General features: G+C 38.1%; 1 protein-coding gene and 1 long non-coding RNA gene across 2 annotated transcripts; both read right to left on the bottom strand.

The window, feature by feature from the left end:
* Window positions 1–5,629: 5,629 nt before the first annotated feature.
* On the bottom strand, window positions 5,630–9,869 carry LOC135480841 (rho GTPase-activating protein syd-1-like). The gene is made up of 3 exons (XM_064760771.1): window positions 9,865–9,869; window positions 8,044–8,264; window positions 5,630–5,902 (listed from the first exon to the last, which is right to left on the bottom strand). The coding sequence occupies exons 1-3, from the start codon at window positions 9,867–9,869 to the stop codon at window positions 5,697–5,699; spliced, it is 432 nt and encodes a 143-aa protein (XP_064616841.1). The 3' UTR covers window positions 5,630–5,696.
* Window positions 9,870–10,558: 689 nt separating this feature from the next.
* Window positions 10,559–14,326, bottom strand: LOC135480794 (uncharacterized). Its single transcript, XR_010445963.1, has 3 exons — window positions 12,995–14,326; window positions 12,389–12,498; window positions 10,559–10,837 (listed from the first exon to the last, which is right to left on the bottom strand). It is a non-coding gene; the product is annotated as an uncharacterized LOC135480794 (long non-coding RNA).
* Window positions 14,327–16,513: the final 2,187 nt, after the last annotated feature.

Raw genomic sequence — 16,513 nt, 5'->3', positions numbered from 1 at the left:
TACATTGCATGTACATTTACATGGGTTAATCAACATATGGGTGAGCAGAAGTATGTACTTTTCACAAAAAGTAAATACTAAAATTACTTTTTTATATGAATTATGGAAAATTACCTGATTCTGCAGTTGAGATTGTCAGTCATCAAATTCATCATGTCTATTAGCTTTGCAGTTTTTTCATTATTCGAAATATATTATTTAGCATATTTTCTTCCAGGTGACTGTAATAACTTTTCTGTCCCATTTCCCAGCATTCCTCAGCCAATCTTTCACATGTTTAATTGTGGGCTGATAAGCGATATTATTGGTTCGTGTTGGTCTCTGACATACTTGATACCTGAACGCAGATCTTGTGAAGGGACATCTGGCTTCACGAGAACAGATGAAGTGTAAAACTTTTAAGAAGCTATACCACAAAACCCATATTTGCTAATCAGATCAGTTTTTCTGTTTTCCAAGAATAGCTCAAATTAATGCCCTTCAGAAAATATTGCACGTCTACATCTACATATATTGTTTATGGTGTTAAATGATTTTAAAATGTGACAAAAAAAGTTATAAAGCAACAAGCATTTTGAATGGTAACAGGCCCACAGGCAAGGCTGACAACTTGTGAATGATTATTATTTGAGGGGATCTAAAACAGTAGCAAAACTTCAAATGGATTTTTCCGGATGGATTTTAGCCAGAAGTTCTGGTTTAGTCTCTATCATTTCAGTGCTAAAATGTTAAGCTAAAGATGCTTATGTTAATAGTCAAATTTGAATTGTTTTCCTTACAGAGATTGATTCCACGAAATGATTTTTGATAAGACAAAGTTTTTGTACAAGTATATGTATGTCATTGTTTATGAGCTGAAGATAATATATCATAACATAGCATCATATTCAGAGTGTGAAAAATACGCTGTGAAATCCAATTTCAGTTTTTGAATGAAGTCAGAAATGAATTTGTTGAATCGGCCTTATACCAGAGCACACCAGAGTCAGTGTCTGGAATTATTCTGTGATATTCTTAAGTAAACTTGTAATTAAAGAATTCCAATAAAAAATTTTAATGTCTGCAAGAAAACATTTTTGCTTGCAGGTACATTGATTGCTTTAAAATGTGAACAGAGGTTGTAAATACATTTTACATGTATAATGTCCAGACATGTCAAGCATATAATGGAAATAAATGACAAAATATATTAAGGTAGAATGTTCGAACTGTCTTGTGAGTTTGTAAATTTTTTTCAAAATCTCTTAATCTTTACCACACTAAAAGAAACAAGATGAAGACTTTAAAACTGGTGTATGAGCTTAACTAAGGATAGGCGATGGAAATACTGGTCAGTCTGTTGTCGGTTAACCGTAACCAAGTTGCATGTTACGTCTGGTGTCTTCAACATGGTGTGCCAGTGAGCCAGCGCACTTGTACTATATGTTGTCAGCATTGGGATTGGCAAGGAGACTCCATGGTGAAATTGGTATCCTGTGATCAACTTGGGTGTTATGTCTGGTGTCTTCAACATAGTGTGCCAGTGAGCCAGCACACTCGTACTATATGTTGTCAGCATTGGGATTGGCAAGGAGACTCCATGGTGAAATCAGTGTCCTCTGGGTGTTATGTCAGGTGCCTTTAACATGGTGTGCTAGTGAGCCGGCACACTCGTACTATATGTTGTCAGCATTGGGATTGGCAAGGAGACTCCATGGTGAAATCGGTGTCCTCTGGGTGTTATGTCAGGTGCCTTTAACATGGTGTGCCAGTGAGCCAGCATACTCGTACTATATGTTGTCAGCATTGGGATTGGCAAGGAGACTCCATGGTGAAATCGGTGTCCTCTGGGTGTTATGTCAGGTGTCTTTAACATGGTGTGCCAGTGAGCCGGCACACTCGTACTATATGTTGTCAGCATTGGGATTGGCAAGGAGACTCCATGGTGAAATCGGTGTCCTCTGGGTGTTATGTCAGGTGTCTTTAACATGGTGTGCCAGTGAGCCGGCACACTCGTACTATATGTTGTCAGCATTGGGATTGGCAAGGAGACTCCATGGTGAAATCGGTGTCCTCTGGGTGTTATGTCAGATGTCTTTAACATGGCATGCCTATAAGGTAGCACTGGTATACCAGAAATTAATGATAATGGGATTGACCTGCTCTGAGTGAGTGAGTGAGTGAGTGAGTGAGTGCATGGGATTTAACATCGTACTTAACAATTTTTCAGTCACATGACGACAAAGGAATCCTTAGAATGCATGTAATATGCCTCCTTGTTGCAGGACGAATTTCCACAGCTCTTTTATCTAGTGCTGCTTCATTGAGACGCCTTACCGAAGGCAAGTAAGCCGCCCCGCCCGAGCCATAATACTGATACGGGTCAACCAGTCGTTGCACTATTCCCTGCAACGTTTGTTGAAGACCACGTAACTTCCACCATCATGGGATGCATATCTGTACATCCTACGTGGGAAAGTTGGTGAGTAAGTTGCCAATAAATCTCACAGCCATCGTATGAGTGAAAAATTACTGAGCATGGCATTTTAATAACATTCAAACAAACAAATATACGTTGTACATCCAGTTAGTGGAATCAGCCTGCTGCAAGCAGACACCGTGAGGAAATTGGTATGCTGTGACTGTGGGTTGGGTGTCATGTCCATTGTCATGTCAGGTGTCCTTAAAATGATGAGCAGTGCACGTAAAATAAACTGTAAGGATTGGCCTGTTGTATGTGTACAGTCACACCATGGTGAAATGACCAAAATAATGTCAACTACTTAGCAAGGAAACAAAACCAAGGGATAAAGGTTTCTTTCTGTCCTTAACTGACTAAAAAGGCTGTTCATGTCTTATTTCCTCCTCCCTCCCTCCCTGCACCACCTTATTCAAAATGAGCTTAGTATCTAAAACAGGAAGAAACCACACTCTTTTTGTTTAACACATAACATTCTTTATTCTGCAAAAATAAGTCAATTATCAGGTGCGATTTACACCCACATCACTGAAAATGGAATGTCAATATTTTGTCCTTATAAATACCATTATGTAGATGATATTTGGTAAAGATATTTATATATGTAGCATGTTCTGAAGACAGGAATGTCATCCATACATTTACTGTTCCTGTTACAAGATTTAACATATGCACAACAAAATGTTTAAAATGTAAACACAATGGTGAAACACAAGAAAGTATAAGTACTATATTGCAGTAGCGGTAAGGTGCAACAAACTGCGTATCACAAAGAAAAAAATTTAATATTAAAAGAAAAAAGTGCTATTTAGTCTCAAAATTGTTTGACATATACATCTACTTGACATTATGCGTGGTGAAAATGGTATCCTTATTTGGAATCCACACAGGGTTTTTATTAGAATATATGCCGTAGTTAAGTTACTTCGAAAATCGGCTAAAGGCACTCCACGTTTTTAAAGATGAGGTTGCTGTCAGATGGTAGAATGACGTCAATGTATTTAAGAACCTTAATGCATATTTACAACTATATCTTGGAGATAAAACTACAGTGGTTGGATTGGCCGATCTCAGGGCTTCACAAAAAGTATAATTTTGTCAGTCTGCACGGAATAATGCCTTCAGAATGTGCATAAAGAAACACCTTGCAAACACGCGAAAAAGTTGAAGAATTACAACAGTCTTTACAACTGTCCACACCAGTGACGAAATAGTGATAGCAATCGTGACAGTATACTGTCCTGATTACAAACACAGCCTGGCTTCCGTGGCTTCCAACAAATGAATCCTGACAGGTTATAATGCTATTCTGGATTGTATTCATTTATTTACTTTATTTACATGTAATTGTTGCTTAATGCTATATACAATTCATTTACTTGGTTATTTAAAGACATATTAAAGAAATTTTCACATCACTGATAGCAGTCAATTTTGCGGACGGAAGAAACTGTAATGCCCATGATAAACCACTAACCTTCAGCAAGTTACTGTCAAGCTTTCCCACATGTGACACCCCATATTGGTGGAAGACAAACGGCCTTTTACAAATGTTAAAACACATACAGTGAGAACAGAAAATCAACAAATTCCTTATCATGGACTGGGTTTAAACCCACACTTCATGTTTCTTTGTGACTGAAGGTCATGTTTCCGTGCAATTGAAGGGTATTGTACCTGAACGACAGATTTCTGCAGTATTTCTAGCTCATTCTAAGGCATTTTAGTTCAGTGTATCTGCCGATGCACAACACACGTCTTACATTTATATATGTTACTTCAGAGTGTAAAGTTACAATCATTTATGGTCACTGATTGCAATTACCATGGCAACACATACTAAAGGCATATGCTTTCTTGAGCATCTGAATTTGACCAGCACAACATTTCTTTCAAGAAGTACAACTTCACAGGCTAAATGTACCCTACAGGTAAAATATGTACAGACAGACCATCCAGCAGTCATATATAGAATCTACATGTATAATATATGGACATACAAAACAAACAGATGTATAATCAGTGCAGCCAAAGTTTCCCAAAATTTACACCTGTATGAAACAATAATTGAAGATTTTTTTTACTAAAAAACAAATTTTTTCTGCAATTAGTGTCAACTCTTGATCCTTTGCAAGAGACAACTCATCATTTGCAAAAAAAAAAAAAAAAAAAAAGAAAAGAAAAGAAAAACGCAGCCAAATAAGTTTATTTCACCTGCTTGTAAGCTTACATAGTAAAGGAGTGTGTACTTCAAACTCCAGGTAAAAAGATGTATAATATATTTACAAGTACATGAACCGTCTTACCAAGTGTAGACACTTTATACAGATAGCTAAAGGCTGGTCGACAGCAGGATATATATTAAAAAAAAAAAAAAAAAACAGGTGAATACTGATTATAAAATGTCCCAAAAGCTAAAGAGAGAAAATGAAAAATTGTAAAAACAAAACAAAAATGGCAAAAAGTGTCTGGGATTTCTTTCAGACAATGAATAAAGTACATTTACATACATGTAGGAATGAGTTTGCGTAAAGAACAGTACATGTGTATCGTGAAGAGAAGCACTTTCATATAATTTCTAAACACCACAAACAAAAAAATATCATAAAGGCTACATTTACTTGGAATGCAAACTTTGAGAGAAATCTACAGCCATAGGTACAGTAGGGCCTATTAACAAGCTCGGTAAACACATTTTCTTGTAAATTTTTTTTTTATAACAGAAGGTATGTGATGTCATTACTTTAAACACATTATTTAGTTGATTGTTGTTTAAGATCATCCTGAAGAATTTCTCACTTCATATGTGATGACAGTCTGTTTTATGGATTAAAGAAACAGAAGTGGCAGAGGTAAAAACCCCTGACTTTAGGCACGTTAGTGACAAACTTTCCTTTGTCTGATGTGCAGATGGAAACGTTGTTGCACTGAATTGTTGAGAACGATGTTATTATTCTGTACTGACCTTCTATGACAACCATTTTTTCCTGAATACCGATGGCCACAGCACCTACATGTAGCTTGCTGTGCCAATCAGATCCCGATTGTGCTTTTTGGCTTTTTCCTGCATGATGGTTATTTGGTCAATTACTTGTCTTCATAACATTCTCCACATGTTTTACATCGCACAAACTTCCAAATCTTGAAATAAATCTGCACATAAGAGTCCTTTCTTAGCTCCTCAGAAAGTTTCATCTCTGAACTGCACATTACACTGACTAAATCTTCCATTCATTGCTCACTGGGCGGTGTACTTTTCTCGGCACCACACCGGCACCGTCCTCAGCACCATGGTGTCTGTAGACCCCATCAAGTTATACACCTCATCCAGGGAAAGATTCTTAACAGACGAATCGTTGATCTCCAAAATCTCATCGCCCACATTCAGCAAACCTGCAAACAGTTTCTCTGGGTGACCGTCTGAGAACCGAGTGACGAAAACACCTGTGAAACGTAAAATTTCACAAAATGAAAATACTTCAAAGGAACCAATGAAATTTACTACCATTTTTTTTTTAAATGAAGTATGTGATACATGTTTCTGAAAGTTCTATTTATCTTAGAAAAGTATTATGAGATAAGTTTGGAAGGCAGGATCATATCCTAGCAGAAAAATATCTTTCAGCACCAAAAGTAATATTTTATGGCATTTATTTGCCTCTAAAAATGCAAACTTTTGGCAAAATTTTAGATCATTTACCGTAATCATGACCAACACTTCACTATGCAACCAAAATCACCACTTACATGAAACAACCAAACCCAGCACTTGGCAACCACACTTTGCTACTCAAGCCAACAGTTTACATGTCAGCCATAAAACTAGCTGTTCAGAACAGAACCCATCATTCTATAACCGTCAACCGTTTTCATATTACATATAAGGAAGACGATCAAAGACTATAAATCTTATGTTTTACTGCTCCCTACTACTTGGTATGCGTGCATCTATTATAAAACAGAATGTTGTTTTCGCCGATAAAAATGTTATTTTATTATTTATTTATTAGATTGATGTTTAAGGCCTTACTCAAGAATATTTCACTTATACAACGGCAGCCAACATTATGGTGGGAAGAAACCGGGCAGCTCCTGGGGGAAACCCACGACCATTCGGAGGTTGCTGGCAGACCTTCCCACATATGGTCGGAGAGGAAGCCAGCATGAGGCTGGACTTGAACTCACAGTGACCACATTGGTGAGAGGCTCCTGGGTCGTTACGCTCCGCTAGCCTGCTAACCAACTGAGCCACGGAGGTGCCCCGATAAAAATGAACAGATAGGTATCATACGCAAGGTGTAACAGAACGTCTTGCGACACCATTAATTTCAATCTATCCTCTGCGAAGGTTATACAAGGTTTAATGAGTATATGCCGAATGATTTGCAGCTACTTGTATTTCACTCCTGGTGAAGGCAGTGTGCTTACAGACCGTATGTAACAACAGTTGGCAGCAGTGTTCAGTTCACAACTAGAAATGTGTCGCTTTCAAAGATTACAAGCATAAAGTCGATACTGACGAATGTTTCAGCATTCAAAACACTTAACAGATTATTTTCAACAGCTGCATTTGCCATCAGTCTCATACTCAGCTGAACTGAAATCAGTGACTATATAGGCTGGTACCTCTTCTGTCTAGAAACCATGACTTAGCCGATTATGTAAGACGTTGCTAGTTAGAACAGCTTTACCCGGATCTTCCTATACTATGTCATACAGCTACATTGTATGAAGTGTTTACATGACTGGAGATTATTAAATTACCTGCACTGAATGTTTTGGGGAGGGTAAAATAGCAGGAACATTATTTCTTAACTTTACAGCCAAACCATCACTTTATTGCCAAACCACCACTTCACAAACCAAACCAGCATGTTAAAGGAGAAGAAAATTTAAATGTCAATCAAATAACATTGAAAAGAGTGTGCACTTCCTCTCAGGTGCATGCCATAAAAAAATCTAATATGTACTTAAAATTGATAAATTATAAATAAAGTCAGCGCCAAGATCCGCTGTGGGCAACTCCATTTTGCCTAAGAACTAGTCCTGAAGTCTTCTGTGTTAGGAGGAGAATGGCCGTCAGAAACCGCCGAAGTGCAGTTCGTACTTTTCCGGTAGAACTCTTCTTCCCAGAAGGTAGCGAACAGTACAGTTTGTTTTCCGCTTGACCATCGGGAAACCGGAATGTTGGACCTAGGTTCCAAGTTTACACGAACAAGCCGGCAGTTTTAATGACTCTCATTGGCTGAGAGGCAACACACCCCCAGCATAAATTACCTGGTGTTAAAGATGGAGGGCGCGATGGACTCAGCGATTTATGCCAACTTTGCCGTATTCGAGCTTTACGTGTATGGCGAGGAAAAATCTCAAAATTATGCAGCAGGCACCACTAGGTAGAAAAAAATGTGATCTTTTTAGCCTATAGTGTCATGTTTTTAAGTTTTCATCCACTTTAAAACCAAAACCAGCACATTCAAACCAAACCAGTATGTTAAGACCAAAACCAGCACATTCAAACCAAAGCTGCACAAGCTCCAGTTTTCTCCAACACTACGCGCTGCAGAGACTGCATCCTTAATACTCACTGTAGTTGTATTGTGCCGTTGCCCTGGCGATGTAGATTCCGAAAGGCCCGTGAGGTGGTCGTGTCAGCTCCACGGTTTGAGTCCCGTCAGGTTTCAGCTCCAGTAGTCTGCCGATGGCCCGGGGATGAGTGGGGGTATCCACGCCTACGCTCTGCACAGAGCTGGACTTCCTCAGTTTCTTGATAAAAGACACAGGTGTACTGCCCCGCCTTGGTTTGGACCTGTAGAAATAAAACACAATAGTATGACTGTGATAATGGGAAACTACTTCTTGCCTGTATCAATACGGTTCAAAACTGTGAACTCATATTCTTCCCGTAATTACGTCACAATTATCAGTGAACGCATGCTCATAAAACATATATGAAGTACACATGCACTGCAACATCACAGAAGACAACGATGCGTTCTACGGCAAAATGTGTCCCAGGAGGAAATGACCAGTCAAATGTAACTTTAGATGCAGTTTGAAAAAATAATTCATTTGATAATGAAGACTAAAATGTAATGCCCGGACAGGGGCACATGTGAACATTACAGAAATCCTAATATAACCTGTCAAAAGTCAGATAATATTCCTCTAATGTGTAAAAACAAGGACTGTGCCTGTGGTCAGATTTGTGAAGGATTTAGACTAAGTGACATGTTTTTGAAACACCGGCGCCAGCAACGTTAATATTTTAAATTTCATTGAGAACAACAACTTACCTAAACTATTCATTTATTGATTTATTTGATTGGTTTTTTATGCCATTCTCGAGAATATTTCACTTATGCGACGGCAGCCAGCATTATGTTGGGAGGAAACCAGGCAAAGCCCGGGGAGGCCCATGACCATCCGCAGGTTGCTTCCCACATACGGAAGGAGAGACTTACTTAAACTACATGTAAAGTAGATGTATATTTACAGGTCTGAATAAACAAGCTTTCCGGAAATATTTAATTTCACCTCAAGCTTGGCCTGTAAAAATGTATTTTCAGAGGCACATCAAGGTCTTAAAGATGTCTATGAATCGAAGCAGGCATCACTAGACAGACCACTTCAAACTATGCATAAATCTACTTTCATTTAGTTTTTCAGATTTTTTGTGAAAGGAGTTAAAGGCGCTCAAACATATGAATTCTAAGGTGGGCTTTATGGACCATACTATCGGAGTTTAGGAACTCTGACCATACAGGAAGTTTTTCCAACTCTAATCACGACACTGAATGCTGGAGTAACTCTTTTTACCCATTAATGAAAGATTACTGAAATAAAGTTCCTGAAAATTCTTTCTGCTCAACATCAGGCAAAAGAAGGTGATGTGACGTCAGATTTCCTAGACAGCATAGTTTTCAGTTGTCTGCATGATGAACCTTATTTCATATGTTAGCTTTATAATTTACTTTAAAATGATATTTTTGATACCAACATTCAAGCTGTTTTCTGATGAGAAATTAAGCAAACTTCACAAAAAACTCCTACTTATAAAGCAGCCTTATCCTGTGGATGCTCAAATCAGAATAATGAAGCACTCAAAAAAGGAAAAAAATGCAAAATATTCATCTCTTACTTTCACAATAGATTTATTAAACCTACAGATTTGAGCCATCAAAATAATAATTTGTGAACAAAACTGGCCATTATTTTGTTGAAAATGGATAAAACCGCCCATGTGTTTTTTAGGACGTAGTGAAATGGAGGGGAACCACTCTTCTACACACTCGACCTGCAGAAACCGGGTTGTCTCCCCCTGAGTATGAGTTTTAGAAAGAGTTATCTACCTTGTACACAACTCTCTGAACAATATTACGGTTCACATTATGAAGTGTTAAACATACAGCATTGTGCATATGTACTCCTGTCTTAAAACAGCTGCTTCACTGTCAAACTTCTGTGTTTTAAAAACAAGGTTAAGTGATAAGAATCAAATGCTATGAATTGCTTTCCTAGATCAAGAGAATAAAATGCATCAATTCAATTTTTTTTGTTGTTTCCACTTTTGTCTGGTCTGACACAAAAACAAGTCACGAACACAGTCACAAATTGACGCTGTATTTCCCAACACTCTTACCGTCATTCCAACATATCCGTTGTTTTCAACGTCATATCTGCCTGATTTAATAGCACATAAAGAATATTTATATCAGATCATGTCATGTAAATTCCATGGAAACTACCGAATATTTTGTTTTGGGTGATTCTTCCGTTACAAGTATAGTAGTTAAATACCTAATTCCCTAGTGTTTTTCCAGGTAAAAGAGCGACTTTCAGTTCAGTTTATGCACATTTGTGTCAGTTTCAGGGCTTCAGCGACTTTCAGTTCAATATATGCACATTTGTGCCAGTTTCAGGGCTTCAGCGACTTTCAGTTCAATTTACTCACATTTGTGCCAGTTTCAGGGCTTCAGCACTGCTCTGTACAATTTCCTTCCTATCACTGTAAAATTTCCACTTAATTTCTGCTGGAACAGTAGACTAAAGCACTTTAATAAACCCACAATTTTCACAAATGTGACTTTATCACTTACGCATGCGATCCGTCTTTTGGCTTCCTGCCAAAATTCAAAAGTGACTTAAAAGACGTTGACTTCTTCACCCGTCCGGGATGAGGTGGGGGCGGAGGCAGGTCACCATGGTGATGTGATGACATCGTTAGGACAGCGTTAAGCTGGTTCTCTTTGTCTATCTCCGTATCTGGCTGATGCAATTGGTCCCATGCTCTTAGCTTTTCTCAGAGACTGAATCTTAGCCTTGGCAGAATTGAACAACGATGGCTTGGATCCGGATAAACCTTTAGTGGACTGGAGATTTCTGAAAGAGTTAAATTATTTCTATGTGGTTAAAAAAGGTAAGACAACACTAGGACCAAATGTATATATGCACCAATGAAGTATCCCACAGGAAGTTATAAAAAGCCTAACTTTTTATTTTTGTGATAATGCACAAGATATCGCAGTTTGAAATACAGAAAAACACTAGACCAATAAAGTATCCCAGAGGAAGTTATAAAAAGCCTAACTTTTTATTTTTGTGATAATGCACAAGATATCGCAGTTCGAAATACAGAAAAACACTAGACCAATAAAGTATCCCGCAGGAAGTTATAAAAAGCCTAACTTTTTATTTTTGTGATAATGCACAAGATATCGCAGTTCGAAATACAGAAAAACTCTGAGATAATCCAAGACATCGCCATGTTATCAATTTTAATCAATCAGAGGCGAGTTACCTCTAATCTGTACGAGTGCCGCTAAATTGCGTTTCTGCTTGCTCTACCATACATGCAGCATATCTCATGGCCGCCTAAGAATTTCTGATTAAAAGTTGATTTACAGAGTGACGAAGCATGTCAAGAAAATGTGCGTGACCATTTAGGCCTGTTTCCACCTCTCTTCACAAAAAAACTCAGGTTATATTATTTGATGTTTTTTTTTTTAAAGGGCTTCTTAGGTGCCTAGACAGAAGACTAGAATCCTACACCTGTAAGGTGCTGATTATTTTAAGGGATTATGCTGAAAACATTATGCCAAAATTTGTTACTCACTAATTCTTTCTCTAAGAAAAAAAGTAAAAAAAAATGTATACCAAAATAGACTCAAATCCAAAACTTTCCACTGAAATGTACAGAAAAAGTTATTGAGTCATATCATTAGCATGACAACAATTTGGTGTGAACTTGTAGGTCCCATTCAAGTGTTTTCACGTAGTACATATTTTATTTATATATTTGATTCGGGTTTTACACCGTACTTAAGAGTATTTCACTTATACAACAGCCGCCAGCATGATGGTGGATGGAAACCAGGCAGAGCCCAGGGGAAACCCATAAACATCCACAGGTTGCTGGCAGTCCTTCCCACGTACGGCCGGAGAGGAAGCCAGCATGAGCTGGACTTGAACTCACAGCGACTGCGACTGCATTGGTGATGCATTTTTTAAGCTATCCACGTATTAGAATACACAGGCGTTTGGACTGAATACATCATTGTAAACATCCACAAAATTTATCAAGAAAATCTCACACTTTTCACAGTTTCTGTACATGTAAATAGACCTGAAATGAAAACTGTTGTCCTCTAGTGAAAAGTCCTGTGTACATTAACAGAAGGAGAAAGTGATAAAAACATGTGTCCACTAAAACAAGTTTAAGTTGCTTGAATTCTTTTTTCATAACTTCAACACATTTCATACTTTCAATACTTGCCCTAAACCTTTTCGCATACGAAAGAGCAAGTGCAGTGTTTACACATTTTTTTATTTCATTTTATTCGCCAACACTGAACAATGCCTTCAAAATATGCTTGATCAAAACTTCAACACTGATTGGTAAAAAAAAAAAATTCGATGAAACACGGCACTTACGTCCTTTGGTTATATCTGTTGCCTTCGACATGGCTGATCTGTGATGATGTAGAAACAAGGCATGGATTACTAGCCCCTGAGAGGGTTACCTCCCTTCCCTGAGCCATTTTCTGCAGTGAAGAAAAAAAAATAAATAAATAAGCCTTTGTTTATGATTCATTACAATATGTGTACTCAGTCATGTAGTGGGTTAGTGTGGCGATGCATGTGTATGCTGTATGTAAACAGAAAAATATTTTTATCAAATTTTTATGACATTACATTGTATATGTCAGCATTTTTCCTGTTTTCATGTAAAACGCTGAACTTGCTTTTACTGGTTCAGCTGTAGCTGAAGTCAGGGGATTTGTCAGTGTACCCTGCAAAGGGTGGTGGTTTATTTCAAATTCACTGACAAATGTAGCACTAATGACCAATATTTAAAAATACATTTGTTTCCATGCGCTATTTGTTATGTTTAAAACAATTCACTGATATGTGCTGACATAATAAACGGTGACCAGAAAAAGAAAACAAAGGTTTGTAATCTTAAAAGTATCATCAGACTGCACATTTATGGAGGTGGAACAAAAACAGCATATGAAAGCCAAGAGAATTAGCTCCTACCTTTCAAAACGCTCTTAGGTATCACCGCTTTATGTCGTCGTTGTTCAGCTTCTGTGGAATTTCTCTTCTTGTAGTGAACTTGTGGGACTACAGAGGACGAAACCTGGTTGTTTCGCCCTGAGTGTGTGTTTTCAGCAGAGTTATTTACTTTGTTTGACACCCTATGCATGTCAATCTGTCCAGTCGAACCATTCAATATTTCACTATTTCTACACTCTAATTCCTTAGACGGCTGAGTTTGAAGGCTCCTAATGCTTTCCTCCTCTCCTAATTCACTGTCAGATTTAGCTATGTGAATTTGTTTGGCAGAGTAAATCTTTCCAATGTCTCCGTTTTTCTTGGACTGAGCTTGTCTACACAGACAGACATTTCATAAGGCGTAAGCTTACTCTCTGCGCTGGAATTATTCTGCAATATCCGTGTCGGTTTTGGGAAACACAGAACTCTGAGGTTTTTGCCCCGATTCTAGAAACCTGTCAGTATGATCCACAGTAGGTTGATTAACATTAGGTTCAACAAACTTTTCATGTAACAGCATACCATTTGCTAAGACTGGAGACCGTCTCATTTCATCGCTGTTTTCAGAGTTGCTCTGAACTTCCACTTTTTGTGAAACTGTTTCAGAATCAAGTGGGTGTGCCAAGCCTTCATCCACATGATGGTGACTTTCACAAGCACTCCCAACGGAAGACGGTAATTTATTATTTACACAAGGCACAGGTGAGTCTGTGTCACTCTCTGTGAACTTTGACCCCGGTGGCCTTGAATCTTCAGAGAGTGACTTACCTGGCCTTGACATCTCATCTCCCTCATCCAATAATACTGAAGGTACTGTATGTTTTTCATCCTCGCCAGACACTTTGCAGTCAAAATTCTGTTTTTCACTAGTTTTGTCCTCGAATCCCTGCAAAGTTCCTGCATTTAGCCTTAGAACAGCAGACTTCCTTTCAATTTCACTTTGAATATCACAGATACCTTGGCTTGAAGTCTGTCCTCCACTTTTACTTTCACTTGCAAGATTCACACTCAACTCTGACCTCTGACCTGCAAAGGCCTTTTCACTTTCACTTTCGTTTTGCATAAGTTGGTTTCCATCTTGACTGGAAAAACATTTGGGCCTTGGAAGGGTTGACCTTGACCTGGCCCTCATTGCTTTTTTGCGTCGGTATCTCTGGGCAATCTCACGCTCAAGCTCTGGATTCTCTGGCTGCTCAGGTACCGCTAACCTTGGGTCAGTATCATCAATAAAGTCCGAGAGCACAGGGGTAGGCTTGACAGCCTGAGGTGATAACAGGTCAGTCGTCAGTGACAACAACAACTCATCATCTTCATCAATTGACAATTGGGAACTGTAAATATAAAACCCCAAAACAATGGTTATGAAAACAACTAACAACTAAGTTAAATACTAAATTTCACCTAAAGTTTAGTACATAAAAATAAACTTTCAGAAGCACATAAAATTGTATTTTTGAAGCGAACGCTTAAGATTTTCCGGTAAGAAATTAATCAAAAACTCTTAAGTTACCCTATGAGGTAGACGAATCAACCAAGAGTCAAGGGAAAATGTGTCACACAAAAAATTGCTAGAATCTGGGTGAAGTACACTATTAGTATAAAAAATGAATAATTAAAAATTATTATAAAAATCATATTTTTTAGATAACATAAACTTCAAAACTGCATTCATTGTCCTACATGATAATGGCCACAATTAAATTTGGTAATAATGAAGCTAATATGAAACTTAATCTTGGCAAGGTTCAAAATGACTCATTTCTTACCAATGACGATTGAGTTCTGCTGACAATCGTTCCAACTCCAGTTCACGAGCTCTGTTTGCCAGGCGCCTTTCCTGTACAGAAGATTTCCCTCGTTTTACTCTGGCGTTGTCAACAGCGTGGCTGAAAATACATTTTGACAATTTAGGTATTTTACACTGATTCCAGACAACATAGTTTTACTTGCATGGATTCTCTAAAAGGCAAACAAAACACTAAGATACAGTAAAGTATATGTGAGATTAAAGACCATTTAAACGCTGTCAAGGTAAGTAGTTCAATTTATTATCTCACATTTTTTTTTTTTTCAACTTAGTAAAATGCATTCAAAATATTAAATTTTACAGTGGCCTTTTCTGACTACGTTGGCACCAGTGACGTCACATTAGGTTCTCGCAACTTTAACACTCACGGACTGCTCGACGTCATCATTCGAAATGCATATACATAGAGAGCTATGAAGCCATTAACCAAAATTGGGCCTTGAAAAGAACTACCAAAAGCAAAATATATGAATGTGACGTCCCAGCAATCCGTCATACAATCTGATGTTTTGAAAGCATTTTACTTGACCGGAAAAATTCTGAAAAAGAAAAACGCACTAATTTTCTTGACGGTGTTTTTTTAAATGGTCTTTCATTTGATCAATAATGTATTTCAGTTTAATGTTTTCTTTGTTTTTACTTACATATATGTACTTGATTGGTGTTTAACGCCATACTCAAAAATGTATCACTCATATGATGGCGGCCAGAATTATGGTGCAAGGAAACTGGGGAGAGCCCAGGGCAAACCCACGAACATCCGCAGGTCGCTGGCAGACCTCCCCACGTACGTCTTTGCTTTTAAGTTAAATCGATATGTCTAATAAACTTGGCAACAACTGCAATGACTATTTGCAGGTAAATACATGTAGAGAAGCATGGGGAATACATTTTCATGACTTTTATGACATTTTTTAAACCCATTTGGAAGTACATGTACATTAAATGACCTAAAATACTGCCCCCAAAAAGTACCCTTTTACAGGCTGATAAAGTGTCAAAAAGTCACATTTTTCCAGTTGGATATCACCCTACCTTCCAAAAAACCCCCAAAACTTTCTATAAAGATCAACATACATGTAACTCTCACAATCAAGTAAAATGTGCTTTTAGGTACCTGAAACTTTTAGGTACCCGAATCCTTGAACCTTTTCGCAAATGAAAGAGTAACTGTCAGTGCAATTTAAACACCTATCTAACTTGATTTTTGGGGCCTCTGCGGCCCAGTTGGTTAGCGCGCTAGCGTGGAATAATGACCCAGGAGCCTGTCAGCAATGCGCTCGCTGTGAGTTCAAGTTCAGCTTATGCTGGCTTCCTCTCCGGCCGTACGTGGGAAAGTTTTCCAGCAACCTGCGGATGGTCGTGGGTTTCCTCCCACCATAATGCTGGCGGCCGTCGTATAAGTGAAATATTCTTGAGTACGGTGTAAAACACAAACCAAATAAATAAATAAATAAATAAATTTGATTTTGCAGACAAAACCTACATTGCTTGGATTGGCCAGTTTCAGGGCTTCACAAAAAGTATAACCTTATCAGTCGACAAAGAATAATGCTTTCAAAATACTCTTTAATAAACATCCTGGAAACACACGAAAAGGTTGAAGAATTAAGGTAAGTTAGCTGGAGAAGATCTGACTCACCTTGACTCAGAACCCTGAGATGACACATGGCTAGCAGGAACATGTACCTGAT

The sequence above is a fragment of the Liolophura sinensis genome, chromosome 13 (genome assembly GCF_032854445.1).
Source record: "Liolophura sinensis isolate JHLJ2023 chromosome 13, CUHK_Ljap_v2, whole genome shotgun sequence".
In the NCBI taxonomy this organism is placed as follows: Eukaryota; Metazoa; Mollusca; class Polyplacophora; order Chitonida; family Chitonidae; genus Liolophura; species Liolophura sinensis.
The sequence above is the reverse complement of the archived record's forward strand: the minus strand, read 5'-3'. Positions and strand labels throughout refer to the sequence as shown.

Excerpts from the sequence above, each read along its gene's own strand:
- LOC135480841 (XM_064760771.1), bottom strand. Across the intron at positions 5,903-8,043 it reads AACGGCACAATACAACTACA|GTGTTTTCGTCACTCGGTTC; the intron begins GTGAGTATTAAG and ends TACGTTTCACAG.